Source organism: Meles meles, chromosome 11 (assembly GCF_922984935.1).
Source record: "Meles meles chromosome 11, mMelMel3.1 paternal haplotype, whole genome shotgun sequence".
Lineage (NCBI taxonomy): Eukaryota > Metazoa > Chordata > Mammalia > Carnivora > Mustelidae > Meles > Meles meles.
This window is the reverse complement of record NC_060076.1, coordinates 2,275,954-2,295,254: the sequence shown is the minus strand read 5'-3', so window position 1 is coordinate 2,295,254 and position 19,301 is coordinate 2,275,954. Positions and strand designations below refer to the sequence as shown.

The 19,301-nt window shown below is 62.8% G+C and overlaps 1 protein-coding gene across 2 annotated transcripts in view; it reads left to right on the top strand.

The window, feature by feature from the left end:
- The window catches only part of COL5A1 (collagen type V alpha 1 chain), a 141,851-nt gene that overhangs the window by 95,512 nt on the left and 27,038 nt on the right, over positions 1-19,301 (top strand). For both annotated transcript variants that reach the window (XM_046022302.1, XM_046022300.1), the window contains exons 29-42: positions 856-909; positions 3,179-3,286; positions 4,021-4,074; positions 5,962-6,015; positions 10,128-10,172; positions 10,298-10,351; positions 11,413-11,457; positions 11,892-11,945; positions 12,808-12,861; positions 15,495-15,548; positions 16,262-16,369; positions 17,314-17,403; positions 17,499-17,552; positions 18,729-18,836. In XM_046022302.1, the coding sequence (XP_045878258.1) occupies positions 856-909; positions 3,179-3,286; positions 4,021-4,074; positions 5,962-6,015; positions 10,128-10,172; positions 10,298-10,351; positions 11,413-11,457; positions 11,892-11,945; positions 12,808-12,861; positions 15,495-15,548; positions 16,262-16,369; positions 17,314-17,403; positions 17,499-17,552; positions 18,729-18,836 (936 nt within the window). The remainder of the gene's footprint in view (positions 1-855; positions 910-3,178; positions 3,287-4,020; positions 4,075-5,961; positions 6,016-10,127; positions 10,173-10,297; positions 10,352-11,412; positions 11,458-11,891; positions 11,946-12,807; positions 12,862-15,494; positions 15,549-16,261; positions 16,370-17,313; positions 17,404-17,498; positions 17,553-18,728; positions 18,837-19,301) is intronic.

Below are 19,301 nucleotides of genomic sequence, written 5' to 3'. Positions count from 1 at the left end.
GCTGCCGTGGCCTCTGAGACGGAGGGACTGGCACACCCTGTGGGCCAGGCTGTCTGCAAAAGGAAAAACGTGTCCAAGGGGACAGGCTGTGTCCCTCCCGGCGGGACTGAGGTGCTGGGTCTTCACACCCCCTGCCCAGCACACAGCCCGCCCCTCACCTGCAGAGGCCGTGGACGTCCCACGCCCCACTCCCGTGCGGCTGCCTCGCAAGGGGAGGGACAGCCCCTCGCACTGCCACGGAGTCGGGCGCAGAGGGAACGTGGTGCCGCTATGGCCAGATCAGGACGCAGGGCCTGGACACTGGGAGGGAAGGGTGAGCCAGGTGGGCCTGTGTGACCCTCCTGAGGGTCTCTGTGGGTGTCTCGGTGGACTTGAGTGGACGGCAGGCCACTGATGTGAGTGAATCCCCAGATTCACAAACGGCAGGAATGTGTCCTGCTGGGCCAGAAAAGGCAGGACTGTCACAGAGGGCAGCCCCGCAGCAGGACTGTCTGAGCCCCAGGCCCTTCCCTGCCTGCAGCGCTCACTGGTCCCGGCTTCTGTGGGGCAGAAGAGCCCCCCCTCTGCTGCTCGCTGGTCAGCGGTCACTGGGCCCCTGCGGTGCCTGGACCGGAGGCAGCTGTGGGGGATGGGGAGGGGCAGCTGTGCCCAGCTGTGCAGGCTGCAGATCGCCAGCTTGGCCCCACGACTGCAAAGGGTTAGAGGGACGCCCTTCACTCAGCAGCCCCCCACTTGGCGCGTGTCCTCCTGGGGCCGTGGCTGTGAGGCTGTGGGGCCCCGTGCTGACTGTGGGGACCGGCCATCCGGGAGGTGGGCTCTTCCCAGCAGCCCGGGCACTGTCTTGTCCCTTGTCAGGGTGAAGACGGCTTTCCTGGCTTTAAAGGAGACATGGGCATCAAGGGTGATCGGGTGAGTGTTTTGGGGTGTCGGGGCAGAGGCGGGGTTGGGGGTGGGGGCAGGGATGTGGGGAGGGGCCTTGGAGGGTCAGGAGAGGGGCTGGGGTGGGGCTGCAGGTGGGTCGGGAGCCGGGCCATGGGGCGGGGCAGGAAGGCTGGGGTGTTTGAGGCCATAGGTCAGCCTCTCTAAAGAAGGTAAAGCCTTCCTGGGAGCTCTAGGCCCTCAGGCAGGGGCAGCTGGGGGCCCAGAGGCCTGGCTCTGTGTGTGTCTCCCCCACCATGGGCCCCTCATTTCTGGCTCAGAGCCACGGTGACTCTTGTCTGGTATTAAGCCCCATGACTGGGGTCACCTGTGGTCACCTACCCCTGTGCCTGGTTCCGGCTGGCACTCTGGACAGCAGAGAAGTTCCTCTGGCTCAGAAGGGTGGGAGCGCTGTGGGGAGCAGAGGGGAAGGGGCTGCCCTCTGTCCAGGGAGGGCCGGGGTCCCTGCCCACCCCCGCAGGATGGTCCGCCAAGTGTCCCTGCGTGTTCTGAGGACCCCGAGCAGCCCCTGTGTCTGTAACCTCTTCCTGGGCGATCAGAAGCTGCAACAAACCCGTTGTTTTAATCAATAATTCACCTCCGCTCCAGAGGCCGGCGGCCGGTGCGGGGGCAGGAGGAGGTGACTCACTAGGCAGGTGTCCCGCGGGAAGCCCCCGGCCGCATTTTCATCTAAATGAGGAGAGGCTGATGCAGACGGCGCAGCAGGGAGTGTCCGGGCAGCGGACCCGCGGCCACACACCGCGGTGCGGGCACTTTGAAGGTTGCCCCCCAGCCTCAGAGTGAGCCCAGGCCGGGCAGGAGGGAGCCAGGTGCCTGGACCGCCCGGCAGGCACGGACGCACACCTGGATGGGCGGCTCTCCGCGGACCCAGGGCCGTCACGTGGCTGCCAAAATTATCCCCTGACAAGGAGGGCCTGCAGGTGCCTTTTCAGAACACGTCCGAGCCCCCGAGCCCCACACGCTTGCGTGGCGTCTCCAGCTCCAAAGGCAAAAGCAGTCTTGGCGTCTATCAAAGGAGGAGGAATAAAAGGGAGAGAACGGGTTCACAGTTATGTCCCGGATATGTTCCTGCCACACACCGCTGTTCTAGAGCTTTCTCCATGGTGACAGGACCCCGACCGCCCACATCGGAGGGTCCTTTCTGTTCAGCTGGTCAAAGTCCTTTTTCTTCTGGCTCCAACAAGGCAGCCCGCCTTCAGGGTCTCTATCACAAGGACGTGTTTTCAAAAGAGGCCGCACAAAAGACGTTTGGCAGGCACATGCGGGCTCCGTGGGCCGGCCCGCTGTTGGAGCTGGGAGAGGGCGGGACTGGGGCTTGGGACCTTTCCTCAGCTGGAGGTCCGAGTCGTCCGTTTTAATTTCCCCCAGAGAAATTTCCGCCCAGCACTTGGCATTTTCTAGGTGCTCAGTGAATGTGTGAAGGACTCTTGTTAATGGAGAAAAACGCTTGTTAGGGATCCAGGGACCTGGGCCTGCAGACAGGCTGGACCTTAAGGATAGGGGAGTCTCTGGTCTTCATCTGTGCGGCGTGCGTTTCTGTGGTGGGTGGCGTGACTGTGCCGCAGTCATGGGACGGGGGGGAGCCGACGATCAGAGGGAGGGTCGGCAATGGGCAGAGAGCCAGGGTGGGCGTCAGACCCTGGCTGGCGGGCAGCTGCTGACCTCGGCAAGCCCCCAGACGCTCGCTCTTGCCTGGGCCCAGGCCTCCCCATCCGTACCATAGGCAAGTTGGATGGGGCAGTGTTGGGACCCTGTCATCTCTGGGACACGTGCCGTGGTTTCCTGTGTGCCAGCCGTGCTCCGACAGCTACCCGGCCAGGAGCTGTGGTCCAGCCCTATGCCTCCTGGGGCTTCAAGGGGAAAAGCGGGTCCCCGTGCACGGGCTCTTCTGCGTGTTTGGGGAAGTAGCGATTCAGAGTTCCTGCGTTTACCGGTCATCTCAGCCAAGAGGGGCTCATTTGGAGAAGGTAACTGGGGAGCAGGAGCGTGCGGCCTTGAGGAGAGAGCCGCCTGCCTCCGTGCAGAGGGACGGCCTGGCCGGTCAGCAGAGCCTGTAGCCTGCTGCACGCAGCTCTGGTTTGGTCGGACCCGAGCACGTTCCATCTGCTTGGGGCCACCCGGTGGGCTGAGTGGCTCCTGCCACAAGGTCTGACCTGGACTCTCGGGCCCAGATGGGCTGCTCTCGTGTGGAGGGAGAGACTGGGGGCTTCTCCCTCACCTGCTCTTCTCTGACTTGCAGGGGGAGATCGGCCCCCCTGGTCCTAGAGGAGAAGATGGCCCCGAGGGCCCGAAGGGTCGCGGAGGTCCGAATGGCGACCCTGGTCCTCTGGGACCCCCCGGGGAGAAGGTACGTGACTTGAAATGCTCCATCGGCCCCCGGGGATAGACCCTTCTGATGGCCTTGGCTGTCCAGCTGGTGACTCCACCAGGCTGAGGTCCCCAGAGGGATGGGCGTGATCTGACCCGGGTCCTGTCCCCTTTGCCTCCCTGGCACCCTTGCCAGCCTTCCCAGGGAGTGTGTCTGTGGACAGGTTCATCCTTGTCCTGAGCCCGGCTGTTCTGAGCACTTTGCCAGCATCCTGGGAGAGCTCCTTCCCGCAGGGTTCCCAGAGCTTGGGGACTTTGCTTGCCCCGGCTTTGCTTGCCTGCGGGGACTCCTGCGGCTGTCCTTACCCCTGCACTCGGGGCTGTGGGAGGCTGCCCGCCCTTCCCCTCTGCCCTGGCACGGGATCGGGCTCCCAGAGCGCCCCGTCTTGCCCCAAGCCTAGGACCCTTTTCCAAAGGGTTAAACAGAGTCTCAAGGGTAAACGTTCTTTTATGGAAGATTTGCCTTGAGTTGCTTTTGCTTCAGCGTCGCATTGTCTCTACTTGAGGAACCTTGGCTTTTATAACTGGCTAAGGCAGGGTTTTCCGGAGATGCGGTTCCAGAGGGCAGGCAGGGGGTCTCTCTGAGTCCTTCGGGCTTTGGAAACCGCAGCCCGCTCAGGCCCCGGCTGACACGTGCTGGTTTTCTCTGCTCTGAGAACGCGGACGGAGGAAGGTGGTGCCGGCCGGATAACACAATGCCTTGTCTCTCCCCAGGGAAAACTCGGAGTGCCGGGATTGCCGGGTTACCCAGGAAGACAAGGACCCAAGGTAATCTATGGGCACGTCAGGTGTTCGGACACCCCTCCGGGCTCCTGCCTGCCCTGCCCCCTCCCGCCCGGTCCCTGCTCCTGGGGAGGCTGCTGCGTGCCCCGTCCCCTGCAAGTTCTGCCATATTCACGGCCTTTGGCATTAGTCCGGCCAGTTTGGAAGGAAGTGCTGGGACCGTTATCAGAGGCTTTCAGAGAAGGGGGCAGAGCCAGCCAGAGCCGGGGGCTGCAGGCCGCGTGGCCGCTGCTCTCTCTCCACCGGGCACCCGAGAAGCGGCGCTCATCTCTGCTTCACCCTGGAGACTGGAAGCTTATTTGCTCGTAACTGAGCATCAGAGAGAGATGAAACCTTCCTCAGATGAAAATCATGTCCTGCTTTAAGTGAAACAGCTCCTCGAGGGTTTGGAAATCACTTAAAACATGATTTTTTTTTTCAAAACTCATTTTTTATTATTCATGGTTCTTCCTTAAAAAATAACCAGCCGCCTGCTCCGGAGACATAATTAGTGGAGGAGGAGAGCTCCCGTCTCGCCCAGGCTTGCGTCGGCGCCTTCCTGCCTCCCTGGCTCCCGGGCCGCTCCAGACTCCCAGGCTCTGTCCCATGAGCAGGAGGCGCCCTGGGGACGGGCTGCCCCGAAGGGCATTCCCATGCCGCCTAAGGAAACAGCAGTCCCTCCCTGGAAGGCTAAGACCCACCCCCGGGCCTAGACCCACGCCCTGTGCGCAGGGAGGTGGTTTGCGGTTAAGCAGGGATTTGTTCAGTGTCCGACGGTGGCGTGCGGGACGAGGCTGTGACGTGGCGGCACCCACTGTGTCTTAGAGGAAGAGGGGCTGATGGACGGGTTTTCTCTCCTGAAGTGCGTGACCCTCGGGGGGCAGAGCCGAGAGAAGTTGGAGGGTGTGTGGTTCAAATTCAGGCAGTGTCCTTGGAAGGCAAGGGTGGAACCTCGAGGCTGCCTGGCTGTTCTGAAAGCCCTTGGGAGTGCCTGGATGCAGCCACGGAGCTCTGTGGCACCTACACCCGGGTGTCCGTGGCACGGTCCCCTGCCTGGGTCGGCGGGCGGGCGGGGGGGGAGGGGGTGGGCCACGCTCAGCCCCTGTGAGAAGTGCCAGGCTTGGACGTGTGTGAGCTTTTCCTGACCTAAGCAGGTCAGGGTCTCAAGCCGCACGGGGAGCCGGGACCCACTCTGAAGACAGGCCCCCACCTGTGAATGCGAGCGTGGGGTGCCTCCGCGTCACGGGGAGGCTCAGCTCGTAGGTCCCGAGTGCGTCGTTTGTCCGCGTGCCCCTTGTAGGTTTCTGGAAGGAACAGCTGTGGGTCGGCCCGGTCAGGGCATAAGTTTGCATTGACTGTGGACTCTGCCAGCCGCCATGCTTTATTTAGAGGTGTTCTGGGAAGGTGACAGAACCTGACAACAGGCACAGTAAACAACGTGTCTGAACGTGAGATCCGCACGTCATCTCTGGTGCGTCTCAGGGATCTGGGAGGTCTGCTCCTCCCAAGTACCAGCCTTTGGAAGCCGTGGCTGTGGAGAAAGGGAGAGCGAGAAGCGTGGTTAAGACAGCTTTGGCTTTTAGATGTGGACTCTATGAGATGCTTGGGAAACTTTGATCCAGAGGGTGGGCGACGCGTGGGTGGCGGACGACGGGTGGGTGGATGGATGAGTGCGTGGGTGGATGGATGGACGGATGGATGGGCGTGTGGACAGATGGATGGATGCGTGGACGGGGGGACGGGTGGACGGATGGACGGCTAGAGGGAGAGGTGGGTGTGTGGACGGGTGGGTGGGCTGGTGCGTACTTGTGTCCTGGGCTGCGCACTACGCATGTAGCATGGCTCACCCCAAGGCCCGGCTCTCACACCTCTTCGTCGGTTCCTCTCTTCCAGGGTTCGATTGGCTTTCCTGGCTTTCCTGGAGCCAACGGAGAGAAGGGCGGCAGGGTAAGGACAGCCTGACCTCTGGTCCGGGGGCTGGTTCTGCGGCCTTGGCGTTGTGGTGTATTGGTATATGTGGGCATATTTTCTAGGATATCTCGTTTCCTTTCACCCACTTTGCTGCCAAAACTGCTTTCCGGACAGCCGACCTTGAGCTCGTGGCCTCTGGCTCACAGGCCAGAGACTTGTCCTGCGCATGAGGCTGGGTGGCGGTGGGGTCGGAGGGGCGGTAGCAGGACAGAGAAGCGTGTCGGGGGGGTGTAGCGCTTTCTAATGACCACCACGACCCCGACAGCTCCTCTGGTCATTCGTGAAACCGGGATTCATCCCTCTCAACCCAAGTGACGTCCCCCAGGCTACGTTCAGGAGAAAAAGGAATTTCTCCTACTTTGTGTGTCACCCTTTCTGCTCGTCGGACTCAGGAAGCTCCCCTCCCCTCCCGCGTTACCCCCCAGCTGCCGTAGTCACTGGGCGTCGGCCCAGTGTGGCGTGCTGTGGTCCCCGTTGTCACCGTGAACTTCGGCGCTCTGCGGGGACGGGCGGGGGAAGCCCTGCCCCGACTCCGTCCCGAAGCTCTGCTGGCCCAGGCTTCCCGGCCGGGAGCTTACATGAGGCTGCCTGAGGGCGCCCCTCAGGACGGGATCCGCGGGCCTATGGGGACCGAGGGGCCAGTCTGTGAGATGTGGGGGGACCCCAGGCCTCAGAAGGAGTGCAGCTTTTGGGTATGCTGGGACAGGCCTGCCCCACAGAGCCCCATACTACAGCCCCTGGCACAGGCGGGGACGGCACCTGCTCGGAGCGTGTGCTCCAGACTGTCCTTACTGGGTGGGAGCAGAGACTGTGAGCTTTCCTGGAAACAGAGAGACGCGGCAAACCAGCCAAACCCGCGTGAACAAACGTGTGTGCCCGGTGCACGGGGCAGAGAACGTGGGACCGCTCTCGGAGCCAGCCAGCCGTGTGAACACGGGGCACCGTCACCCTCTGGCTCTGGGTCTGGCTCTGTCTCTCTGCTCTGTGTCTCCGTGTAGATCCCATCTCTCTCTGGATGGACATCGGCGGGTGCATCTCTTCCCTGTCTGTCTGTCGCTGTCCGCGTATCTGTCATCTGCCCACTTCCCTCCCCTCCTGTCTGTCCAGCTGCTTCTTCCTTTGAGGGAGAGTCTGACAGGTGTCTTCAGGGGAGGCTGTCCTCTGCGGTGCTCACAGAGGCCACCGCAGCATAGGGCGACAAGGGGGTGGCTCCTGGTGGAGGCCAGGTGACCTCTGACAGCACCCTGCAGGGAGCCTCTCCGGGGGTGGGGGTCGTGACAGTCAGCGTTCGGTCCTGCGATTTGACCTCACCTCCGTGCCGGCCGTGGAGGCGTCTGCCGGGCCGGGCTGTCCTCCTGCGTTGGTGCCACGGGTCACCGGGGGCACCGCAGAAACCGAGGTGGTTGACGAGCAGGGCGGTGTGGGGCCTGGGGCTTGCACCGGTGAGCTCGTGGTTCCAGGCCCGGAAGGACGGACACCCCGAGGAAACCATCCATGCGGGGAGTTCCCAGGGATTCTGTAGCTTGTGAGTGGTGGTGACTACCCGGTGAGGACGGGGCCAGAGGCCAAAGATGTGAACTTTGATAAAAGGGAACGGCTTGGGCCACGGCCAAACAGGACCGGCCAGAACGTCCACTCATCGTGGGAGAGAAATAGTCCCCCTGCCCCTCCTGGGGTCTGGGGACACAGAGGCAAGCGGAGCATGGGGCATCTGGAGGAACATGGCCGTGTCTGCCGTCTGAGACGGCCCCGCGCACTAGCGAACCTCATCCCACCGTGGGTTTACATGCACGCCCGGGGGAGACCCGCACGTTCACTGCTCGCTCGTGGGCTGCCCACGCCCCAGGTCCCACAGGCATTTGAGAACCTGTGACCCTGCGCGGGAGAGGAGCCCCGAGGACGCGCGTCCACCCGGCGCCCCCTCTGGAGAGAGATGTCTGTGTTCTGGAACCTTCCCCAGGGAAGGAGAGAGGAACTGTCTCCCCGTGACAGTGACCTTCCCTGAGCCCTCGTGGTTCTCAACCCTCCAGGGCCGGTGGCAGTCTGGTGGCTCGCCGCCCCTGCTCAACCAACTCGTGGGGTAGTTCTTGGCATCCTGACACTGCGTCTGTCTGTCCATCTGTACAGACAGCAAGCGTGGGGCACCTCCTCGGCCGCCGTGTCCCAGGTGCCCTTGGAGCCCTGAGGACGCAGCGGAGAAGCCCACATCCCCGCCCTCGGGGACCTTGCCTTCTAGAGGTTGGGCCAGTGGGCGAATCCGTAAGCAAAGCCGAAGCCGCAGCAGTTGGCGGTGCGAGCTCAGAGCACACGAAGCAGGATGGGCAGAGAGGGGTCACCGCAGAGGCAGGCAGGGGTCAGGGACAGATGTCTGGCATGAGCGGGCCTGACTGGGGGGCCGAGCAGGGGTCAGGGCCAGGGGCCGTCCCGCGGGCGAGAGGACGGTGAGCAGGTGGTGGAGGAGGGAAGGGACGGCGTCTCCAGGGTTCAGAGCCACCCCGGGGAGCGCGGTGAGGTCTTGCTGCTTGACCTACGGCGCTGGCTGCGTTTAAAGCGTCCTCCCCGAGGGTCTGAAGCGGAAATCATCGAGATGCGGACGAGAACCTGGGGGAAGGCGGTGAGAAGCGGAAGCTCCTGGTACCGGTGGCGGAGACTACTCCTCGCCGGCCCTGAGCCCCCGCTGACCCGGAGGGCGGCGCCGCCGGGCTGGTGGCCGAGGGGGACCAGGATCCAGAGACACCATCTGCGTTTGGCTTCTCGGCGCGAGCAGTGCTGTTTCGGGGCTGCCTGTGCCTCAGCAGCGGGGACGTGAGGACAGGCGCTCACAGGCAAGCCACCAGGAAGACCGTGCTCGGCTGCTTCCCGTCCAGCAGCGTCCGTGCCTCTCTGGCGTGGCTTAGTTTGCAAAGAAGACCTGGGAGGCCTGGGTGGACCACGGCGGCTGTCCGCGCTGGGGCGGGTCGTCTCCGCGGGACGACCGTGGGCCGGGTGCCGAGGGTGGGGGTTTGGGTGGAGGCTGGGGTGCAGAGACGTGCACCTTCGTGCACCCCCAAACGCCAAGCAGCAGCCAGGGCTGGCCCCGGCCTCCACGCTGGTGAGAGTCAACCGTTAGAAGAAAGCAAATGTTTCATTAATTTTCGTATTCAAATATTTATTTGAAGGCAAAGGATATTGCTGTATCATTAAAGCAGGGAAACCAGAGTGCATTGTTAAAAGGCAACATAATTATCTCATCATCATACACGGTTTTATTAAATTCACTTCAAGATGGGAGGCTGCAGGAAGCTGTTTCGATTCTGGTAGCAAACAAGGGCTGGGGAGAGGCTGCGTGTCAGGCTGTTAGCTGCACGGCTCTGTCTTGGGCGCTATCGGTAGAAACCGGGATGAGATTCTCTGGAAAATCAGTCGAGAGGCGGTGGGGACACCCGGGTGGTGTTCAGCCCGCTGCTCCCGCACGCCGTGGGTAAACTGCCTTTACCGGTTATCAGAGCTTTGCTTCGGAGGTAAAAAAAGATACAGCGCCTCTGTTTCCCGTGGTTTGGAAAATGCAGAACAACGACAGCAAGAAAAAGGAGTCCCCATTCTATTAGAAGAAGCAAATGAGTTTGGGTGTGTGATTTATCCATTGAGTTGCAAGTTTGCTTGTCTGCGGAGCCTGTTGAAAATTTAATGGCTAATATTCTCGACAGTAGCAAAAGTAAATTATGTATGAAAGGGGTTGACGTTCTTCTCTTCTCTTGCAATAATGATCCCCCACCACCACCTCCGCCGCTGGGAGAGAGAGAGGGAGAGGGTGGGCGGAGGGGTGTTGATGCTTGTGAGAAGGAAACCAGATAACGGTGGTACACATCCATCAGGGTGCGGGAGGAAAATTGGATTTCTGCAGGCCAGAGCCGGAGCACAAAGCCCTGTGTATTGAATGTGTCGTGCAGTCCTTCAGCCTGGAAAAATCTCCTGTAAAAGCAAAGATAAGGAGGGGGCCTTCCTCCTTTCTGTCGCCGAGCCCCCTCTCCGTGACCCGGAGATGGCCAGCACCGAGGCCGTGGCAGGTGTCTTGAGCCACTGACTAGCCCCTTCTTCTCTGGTTCTAGGGCACGCCTGGGAAGCCGGGACCACGGGGGCAACGAGGCCCGACGGTAACTGCCCTCCGGGCTTCCAGAAGCGGGAGCGCGTTGTGGGGAGCCTGCTCGGTGGGAGGGGCAGGGTGGTCTCGAGGGCTGGGATGCTCTGAGCTCACCTTTCCTCTCTCCTGCCTGCACAGGGTCCGCGGGGTGAACGAGGGCCCCGGGGCATCACTGGGAAGCCTGGCCCCAAGGTAGGTTTTCAGTGTCTTCTGGGGTGCCTGCCAGTTACCCGTGGCCTTCTCATTTGGAGAAACAGAAACGAAAGAAAGACATTTGCTTGAGGGTATTTAAGAAGGAGCTGGTCCAGCAGCTCCCGGGCCGGGCAGGTTGAATGGAATCACGTGTCTCGACCCCGAGAGTGGAGGTGGGAAGGGCCCCTCCTGATACTGGAACCCCTGAGACAGCAGCCCCGAGGCCCTAGGAAGCCGGGCCCACAGCGCTTTGCATAAACACCAAACCGTCCTGGTACCCACCATCCAGTTCCGGTGGGGAAGCCCTATTTCTTTTCTTGAGAAGCATTTGAAAGCTGTAGAGAGAGCTTTGCCAGAAATGGAAAGAAAGTTCTTTCTGCCTCAGGAGAGAGCCTGAGCCCGTCTCCCACGTCCCCTCTTCCCGCCAAGGGGCACTGACGCCAAGTCCCCCGGTTCTCTGTGTGGAGCCGCACGGCCGCCAAGCAGGCCCTCCCTGTCCCACCGGGACGCCAGTCCCAAGTGCATTCCCACCAGGGACGTGGGCCTTCTGGTTGGCCGCGGAGCAGAGCCGGGCCGCACCAGGCTGACCGATGTGGCCGCTGGAGGCCACTGTGCGCTCTTCCATGAGGAGCGCGCTCCCGTACGCGGGCGTAAGGCTCTCCTGCGAGAGCCGCTAAGGCCAGGGAGTGGCCGCTGCCTCGGCGCGGGGGTTCGGAGTGGACGCCGCGTCCTCCCCACAGGAGTTCTTGATGTATTTCTTGGTGGGAGCACAGCCTTCGTCCCCCCGCAGGGGACTGTCCTCGGGGAAATGTCACAGCCCTGCAGGTCACAGCTCAGTGTCTGACCTGGGTGCAGAGGCGAGATGACAGACGGCTGTTTGGGGCGTGCCCCAAGGGCAGGTGCTCTCTGCTCTTTCCTGAGAACCGGGTGACCTGCACACGGGCTCACGTGACGTCTGTGACCCTGACCCCGGCGCTGTCCCGGGCCAGAGTCTTTCTGCCGCCAACAGGAATAACACGGGTGATAATGAAGCTCCTCTCGCTCTGTCCCTCCCTCCCTAGGGCAACTCTGGGGGCGATGGTCCGGCCGGCCCGCCGGGCGAACGGGTGAGCATCTCTGGGGAGCAGCGTTTGCCTGAACTGTCCCGTCCGCTTCCTCCTGGGGTGGGCGGGGGGAGAGGAGGTGTGCCTCGGACCCTCCTGGAGGAGTGGGTTTCCCTCAAGGTCGGTGGGAGTGAAGTCTCCTGCCTGCCGAAGTCAGCAACCCCCTCCCCTTGGCCGTGGTCTTGGGGCTCAGAGGCGGCTGAGCCGTCAGAAAACTGGGCCCTCGGCCCCAGGCTGGCCCTCAGCTCCCGGGCCTGACCTTGTTCACGTCGGTGAGGAGGGGCTGGAACAAATGGAGAAGGGGTCCGGGGGTGGTGGGAGCAGAGAGGACCATCGCTCAGAGAACCGACAACTCCGGATGACAGCGGTGGGGGCGGCTGGGTGCCCACACCGCGGGGAAATGACTTCTGTGCTCAGCCACCATGCTCTGTCCCCAGGGACCCAACGGACCCCAAGGACCCACCGGTTTCCCTGGACCCAAGGGCCCCCCTGTAAGTAATGTGTTTCCTTGTCGCACGGGCGCGGGGATTCCTGGAGACCTTCGTCCCTCCCCGGGGGGTCTGTGCGGGGGGGGGGGGGGGGGGGGGGGAGGGGCCCTCCCGGTGGGCCGGTGGGCGGGAAACTGGCTGGAGAGAGCTGCCTTTCGGAAGCGCGGAGCTCGCTCTCGCTGAGAGCAGCACAACCTTCTAGCGGGGCCCGTGTGAGTGTGCAGGGGCTGCGCCGGGTGACCACCGACAGCAGCGACATGTTCTCATAGTCTGGAGGCCAAAGCTCCCAAGTGCAGAAGTTGGCTGGGCGGGTGCCTTCTGGGGGGCCCTGGGGGAGATTGTCCCCTGTCCCTGTCCTGGCTTCCTGTGGTTGGCGGCTGGCTTTCACCCTGTCCTGCCTCTGTCCTCACGTGGTCGCCTCCTCCCTGGGCCTCTTGGGGTCTTCAAACCTCCGTCTTGTTGTGAGGACACCGGTCACTGGGTTAGGGCCCACCCTAGTGCCGTGTGACCTCGTCTTGACTTGACGTCGGCAAAGCCTCGGTGTCCGAGTGAGGTCACCCTCGCAGGTGTGGGGGATGAGGACTCAACCTGTGTTTGAGGGACGCACCTCAGTAATTCGGAAGAGGCACTGTATATGCCTAGAGGTCAGCGACCAGGACAGGACCCTGGGTCCCCAAGCCGCCTGCCTCCGTTTCCCCCCGGGAGGTGAAGAGCGGCCCTCGGGATGGTATAGGTGCCGTGACAAATGGCTACAGGCATTTTCTCCGAAATGGGGTGGCAGTCACCCCCCGGTATGGGATTAAATCTCAAAGCAGCGTGCATGTCAGAACCGAATAAAACTTCTTCCCTTTGCTTCTTCCTTCAGGGCCCGCCGGGCAAGGACGGGCTCCCAGGACACCCTGGACAGAGAGGAGAGACCGTGAGTCTGGGCCGTGTGGGCACACGGGGGCCAGGGATGAGGGTTGGCCCGGCCTCTCCCGCAGCCCCGCACGGGGGTTCCGCCTCCTGCGCTCAGTGAGCTTGGAGGGAGCGGCCGCCTCGGGAAGGGCTCCTGAGGCCCGGGCCGTCTCCCGCGGACCCGGGGTCAGCCTGTCTGTGCACGGCCCCGGGCAGGCCTGCACCACCCAGGGCAGCTCTGGGGGAAGAGGCAGGTGCCGGCCTCTACCTCGTCCCAGCGACTCTGGTCCAAGGTCACATGTAAACCATCGTGGCAGACAGATGCCCCCTGCACGTGGTTTCCTCTTCCTCCGTGAAATCCCTGTGAGGGCAGCGTCGCATTCAGATGGGAGGGAACCGGGAGGGCTCCGCGGTGTCAGGAGGGGAGCCATGCGGGAAGCTGCAGGAGGACGGCCACGGGCCTTGCACCGGGCCGGGCCTCCTCTCTCCGGGCCCTTCCGGCCTCGGGCTTGACGGCAGGAGCTGGGCAGGGCCTCCTCCGAGGAGACGGGGGCTTCCGGCTCTGCTCACCGTCGGCCACCTTGCCGCCCCACGCCCACCGCCCACCTCGCCCTTCCCTTTAGGAGAGCCTGGCCTCAGCTGTGCCATCTGGGCGCTTCGGTTGGGAACAAAAGCATTTTTCAGAAATAAGCTCACTTCTTGGCCCTATGGGCCATTTGGGATTTGACCCAGCACATGGTGTCCACCACGGGCGTGTCCTGCGGGAAACTGTGGTGAGGGACACCTGTGACCTTGAAGCTCCAGGTTCAGACAGCCGGGGAGCCCCTAGTCCGCAGAGAGATGGGGGAGGTTGCTGGGAGGCCCTTTGTCCCCACAGCTGGGTTTTTTGGGGTCACAGGTCTCTGAAAGTCTCTCGCGGCCAACAGGGTCCCTGTGTCCAGCGAGACTTGGAACGCCAGATGTAATGTCTTCTTGGTGCTCGCCCTAAAAACACATCCCTTTGTCTCTCTGGTTCATTGTGATGAAACCGCTTTTAATGACACCTTCCCGGCGCTCTGCCGCGCGGCGGGTGCTGGCTGATGAGCGCAGTCTACCTCGCTCTTGTGTTTGTGGAGAAAAATTAAATCATCTCATCTGGGCTTTGCGTGTTTTTCTCTAATGCTGTTCCGAGGAGACGAGATAGGAGGCTTTGCCAAGTGTGTGGATTTCTCCCTCTGACTTGCCCTGAAGGCAGGCGGCAAGAATAACGAAGTCTTTGCTGGGAAAGTAGCCCCGGAACCCCCAGGACCTCCGCCGCGCCTGGCTGTCCTCGGGGACAGGGGAGCAGCCCTCTCCGGACCCGGCCAGGACAGACGGCTCCAACGGGGGACCCAAACACATCCTCCAGAAGTTGTCTTTTTGGTCAGGGGTTGACTTCAGTCTTCAGGAAATACATGCTCAAGAGACCGACTCCTCTAGATGTGAACCCGAAGCCCGTTTCTGGCCGGGGCTGGAGACCGATTCCATCCTCAGCAGCCAATGATGGTCCTGCCTCTGCGGCAGAGAGGCCCTTCCGGCCTTTACACGCAGGCCGCGGCTCCCCTTGGGCACGTCGACCCTGGCCCACAAAGCAGGGGGTCTTCAGCCTGTCCCCCGCCCCTCATTTCTGCCCCTGGAAGTGCTGCCTACAAAGAATTCTGCTTGGAAAATGGCCATTTCCGTGCGTTGTATGCCACTGCCCTGGGCTAAAGAGAAGGGCCCTCTGAGAATCTGAAGAGACGCCGACTCGCCGCCGACTCGCCACAGGTTTGCGCGGTCCAGCGGCGTCGCAGGAAGTTTCAAAGGCCGGCACAGTGGCCGTCCTCCCGGGGAGGCAGGGGACCGCCCCTGACCGTCAGCCACGCCGGCAGGTCCGCTCGCCCTCTGGCTGTCACTGGGGCCAACGGCTTCCCGCTCCAGGTCCTGGAGCTTCCGCCCACGGCTTCCTGGGCGTCACATCTGCACGTCTCCGCCAACTCACGTGGCCCTGCAGGTGGCATGTCGTTGGCATGTTTCGTGCTCTGTAGACATGCCAGAAAGCGAGCCTCCCAGTTTGCAGTCTGCTTGCTCCTTGAAGGAGGTGTGTGCAGCCAGCCAACGTCCCAAGGGAAGCCGGGGTCGTTGCCCGCGAGCAGCGTGCGGGCCGAAGCGAGGAATTCCCACGGAACCGAGCTCACGGCACCTTCCAGCTGCTGGACTACAAGAGCAGCCATTTCCACGCACGCCCAGGGGCCGGTGAGGTCACCTGTCACGCGGCAGAGACCTTAATGACCCGCGCAGGATGACCTTCCGGAGCTGCTAATGAGAAATGGCCCAAAGGTCGCGCCTGAGTCGGGGTTCCAGAGGCTGAGAACCGGCAGCACCTCGGCTGGGAAAATGAACACTTAGCGGCATTATAAAGAAAACGGTTTTAAAATCTATTTTTCGGCACGAAAACACGGCAGTGGCAAGCAGTGAGTGAAGCCAACTCGTCTGGCTTCATTATCTGTGTGAAATTAATGCGGACCCAGAACAGGAGAGCTGGGCCCTCTGGGTGAAGTCGGGAGCCTGAGCTCTTTGGGGCCGGGGCGGGGGGCTGGGGCGTGAGGCTTCTGGAGGGAGCCGCTCGGCCCGCTCAGGTGCTGACTCTCTCTGCAGGGTTTCCAAGGCAAGACCGGCCCCCCCGGGCCCCCGGGCGTCGTCGGGCCTCAGGTGAGCGGCGGCACATCCCTGGCCTCCGTGGGCCATCCGTGTGGCGCCCCCCCCCCCGGATGCGGAAGGTGTAGGTGCGGCTCCTGGAGAGTCCCGCGTCCCACAGGCTCGTTGGCATTCAGAGCTGAGCCCCGCACAGGGAGCCAGATGGGAGAGCGGGGGACGCTCTGTTGAGCAGTCAGTGAGAACAGCGCAGGCAGAACAGAGAGGGCCGGCGGGCGGTTGGGGCGGGGCCAGCCAGGCAGGGCCTCGCTGTGCCTGATCTCCCCTGCTCCCCAGTACCCCCGCCGCAGCCCAGGCCTCCCACCCTGGGCTCTGGTCAGCGCCCCCGGCCTGTGCTGCTACCCGCCAGCGGTGCTCCCACTGCCGGGCGGCTCGCAGCCAGGACCGACGGCTTCGAGCTTCCTGGCGAGCTCCCTCCTCTCATAGCGGTAAATGAGACGTTGACCCGCTGTGGCCTTGGGTCACACGCCGCCCACCTCGGTGTGGCAACCTGACCCCCTCACGGACCAGCTTCCTTTTACTCCCACCCCGTCCATTCTGCTCTCTTCCGTTGGGATTTTTATGGGAAGGAGGAGACTCGGCATGGGGTTTGGTGGGCACACAGCGGGCCCTCAGCCTCCACGGCCAGGGCTGTCCGAGCTGGGGAAGAGAGGTTGTTCCCTGGCATGTCTCTTGGAAATGTCTGTGGCTGACACTGACTTCCCGCTCAGGGTCCCACGGGAGAGACCGGTCCGATGGGCGAGCGTGGCCACCCTGGGCCCCCAGGCCCCCCCGGGGAACAGGGGCTCCCGGGACTGGCTGGGAAAGAAGGCACGAAGGTGAGTTGGTCGGGGCCTCTGGCCAGCCCAGGCTTCCCAGGGGAAGTTTTCTCCTGCCCTGGAAAGACTCTGAATGAGTAATTTCTCAGACAAATGCTGTTCGTGCCCGTCCGCTTCCCAGACCGCAGACTTGGCCCCGCTTTCTCCGGGTCTGAAGGAGGAAGCGGGCCGGCTTGTTGCAGGGATGGGTGGTAATGGGGCTGCGGCTCAGGTCGTCCTTGGCTTTCTGCCCCGGGACCGGGTCTTGCTGACCTCCCCTCCCCCGGCTGCCACACCGGCTCCCAGAAACATGCTTCGTGTCTGAAACTAATTGAGCAGAAAGTGACCCTCAGAAAGTTTCCCATCACTAGAGGCGAAGGAATAAGTGATAAAAATGGAAAGGCAAGCAGTCGCTTTTCAGTCCTACCTCTTCGCGTGGGTCCCGTACCCCCTTTCCCCACCGCAGGGCGCCCCACGTGGTGGTCGTGATTCCACGACCGTGTATCAGCTGGAGACGGCGAGCCCTCCCCTTGCCACGCTCCAGGGAGGGACACAGCAAAGCCAGCCGTTTCGATGCGGCCACATGCAAGACTAAACCCCAAAACCATGAGGCGGCGTAAAACCTCACCGGTCGGGTAAATCCTGCGTGCCTCTGTGGGTGCACACGTGTGCGAGCTGGGACGCACATGTGTCCCCAACATGGCACAACACACGTGGGCACGGCAGGTGTATATCCCAGTCCCCGAGGGGCCCTCTGAGTCTGGGAAGGAGGCCATGGGCGTGCTGGCCGGAGACCCCTCTGCTCCCATGCTAGGCCCCAGAGAAAGTTCTGGAAGCTCTGTGGAACAAATCAAACGCTGCCTGAGCCCAGGTGGAGCCGGGGGAGGAAGCCCGCCCCACCCCCCACCCCCCGCCCCCCAGCTCTTGGACGTTGCTCAGAGACTCATCAATGGCTCCGGTTTCAGGGTGACCCAGGTCCTGCCGGCCTCCCCGGGAAAGACGGCCCCCCTGGGTTACGCGGCTTCCCTGGGGATCGAGGGCTTCCTGGCCCAGTGGTGAGTGAGTGGCCCGGCGGGGGAGGGAGCTGGACACCGCCCAGCCCGGGGGCCTGTCCCCACGATGCCCCGACCCCACTCTCGTTGCTCTGCAGGGCGCACTGGGACTGAAAGGCAGTGAAGGCCCGCCTGGCCCGCCCGGCCCCGCGGTGAGTACTGTGGCCAGCACCGAGGTTTTCTTCCATCCGCTGCCTCAAGACCTAGTCTGCAGGCAAGACAGGCGGCCTGACAGAGCGCTCACATCCGCCCTGGCCTGCTGTGGGTCCTGAGAAGTCCATGGGGGGAGGGGGACGGAGGGCCGCAGGCTGGCCCGGGGGACAGCAAGCCAGGGGCACGGTGCGGGCAGGTGGAGAAGTGGGCAGAGGGAAGGCAGGGCCACGAGGTCCCATCGCGCTTTGAGGGGAGCGAGGAGCATGCTGGCGCGCTCAGTGTAGGTCTGGGCCAGGGGCCGTGGCAGGGCACGGATCTCTCCCGCCCCAGAGCGTGGATTTGAGGGCCGGACGGCCCACGTGCCCCGGGCTGCCCACGCAGAGGCCAGCCAGCACAGATACAGTCTGTCCCCAGAGCTGAGCCCTGGGGACTCCTGCAAGTGTTGCCTGTCACCCGAATGGTCCCTCCAGCATTCAGGGCCAGCTATGAGACCTCTGAAGATACGGTGTCCCCGAAGCTGCCTCTGTGGTCTGGGGGACACGGGAGCCATGTGGGGCTGTGACCACCCTGCCCACAGATGCTTGGGCTGACACTCGATGGACGTGACTCCCCCCACTCCTCAGATGGGGCCCATCTCACAGCCCGTGCTCTGCTGCACAGATCGGAGGGTCGCAGGAGCTGCCCGGGGCCCTGTCTGAGTCTGGACACAGACCACCTTTTCCCAACTGAGTCATGGACCGTTTCAGAGAGTCAGCAGCTGGGAAGCCAGGCCTTTCTTTGAAACGTTGCCTTTCTTTCCGATGAAGGCCAGTGCTGACCCTCGAAGTAGGCCTGGTTCCCGCCCATCAGTGGTGCTCCCGGGTCTTGAGCCTCACCCGTAGAATGTGGGGGAGCAGGGCAGAGAGGGAGCCCTTTGTGGGCAGGCGGGCCCCAGAGAGGAGCCCAGGTGAGGAGATCACCCCAGGGGAGCAGCTGAGGAGGAGGAGGAGGAAGGCACGAGCTTGGGATCATAGGAAGGGAGGAGCTAAGAGAAACCCAGAGCTGGTCTGAGTCGTCCGTGCCGCCCAGGGCCCTGGGAGCTGTTGAGGGATCTGGAGCGAGGGCGAGCAGAGTGGGAAACCGTATTCATGTCCTTTGAGAGTCTTGGAAATGAACCATCTTCTCGCCCACCCCAGGGGTCTCCGGGGGAGAGAGGCCCGGCCGGTGCTGCTGGACCCATCGGAATCCCGGGGAGACCCGGGCCCCAAGGACCTCCAGGGCCAGCGGGGGAGAAAGGAGCTCCTGTGAGTACTGCCTCGGGGGCACAGGGCCCTCCCCACCCCAGCCTTGTCCGTCCCTGCCACTAGTGTGGGTGCCCCAGGGGCTTGTAGGATGTGGGAGGTAGATGGAGCCCATGCTTGTCCCCCAGGAAAGTCTATACGTTCCCAGCATCCTTTTTTTTTTTTTTTTTAAATTTATTTGACAGACAGAGATCACAAGTAGGCAGAGAGGCAGGCAGAGAGAGAGGAGGAAGCAGGCTCCCTGCTGAGCAGAGAGCCCGATGCGATGCGGGGCTTGATCCCAGGACCCTGGGATCATGACCTGAGCTGAAGGCAGAGGCTTTAACCCACTGAGCCACCCAGGCGCCCCTGTTCCCAGCATCCTGACTGAGCTCCAAGGCTGGGTTCTCAGGGCTGGCCAGGTTTTATCAGGGAGTGACCCGAGCCAGGAGGGTCCTGGGGAGCATTTTGGCCAAGGCCTAGCCTGTC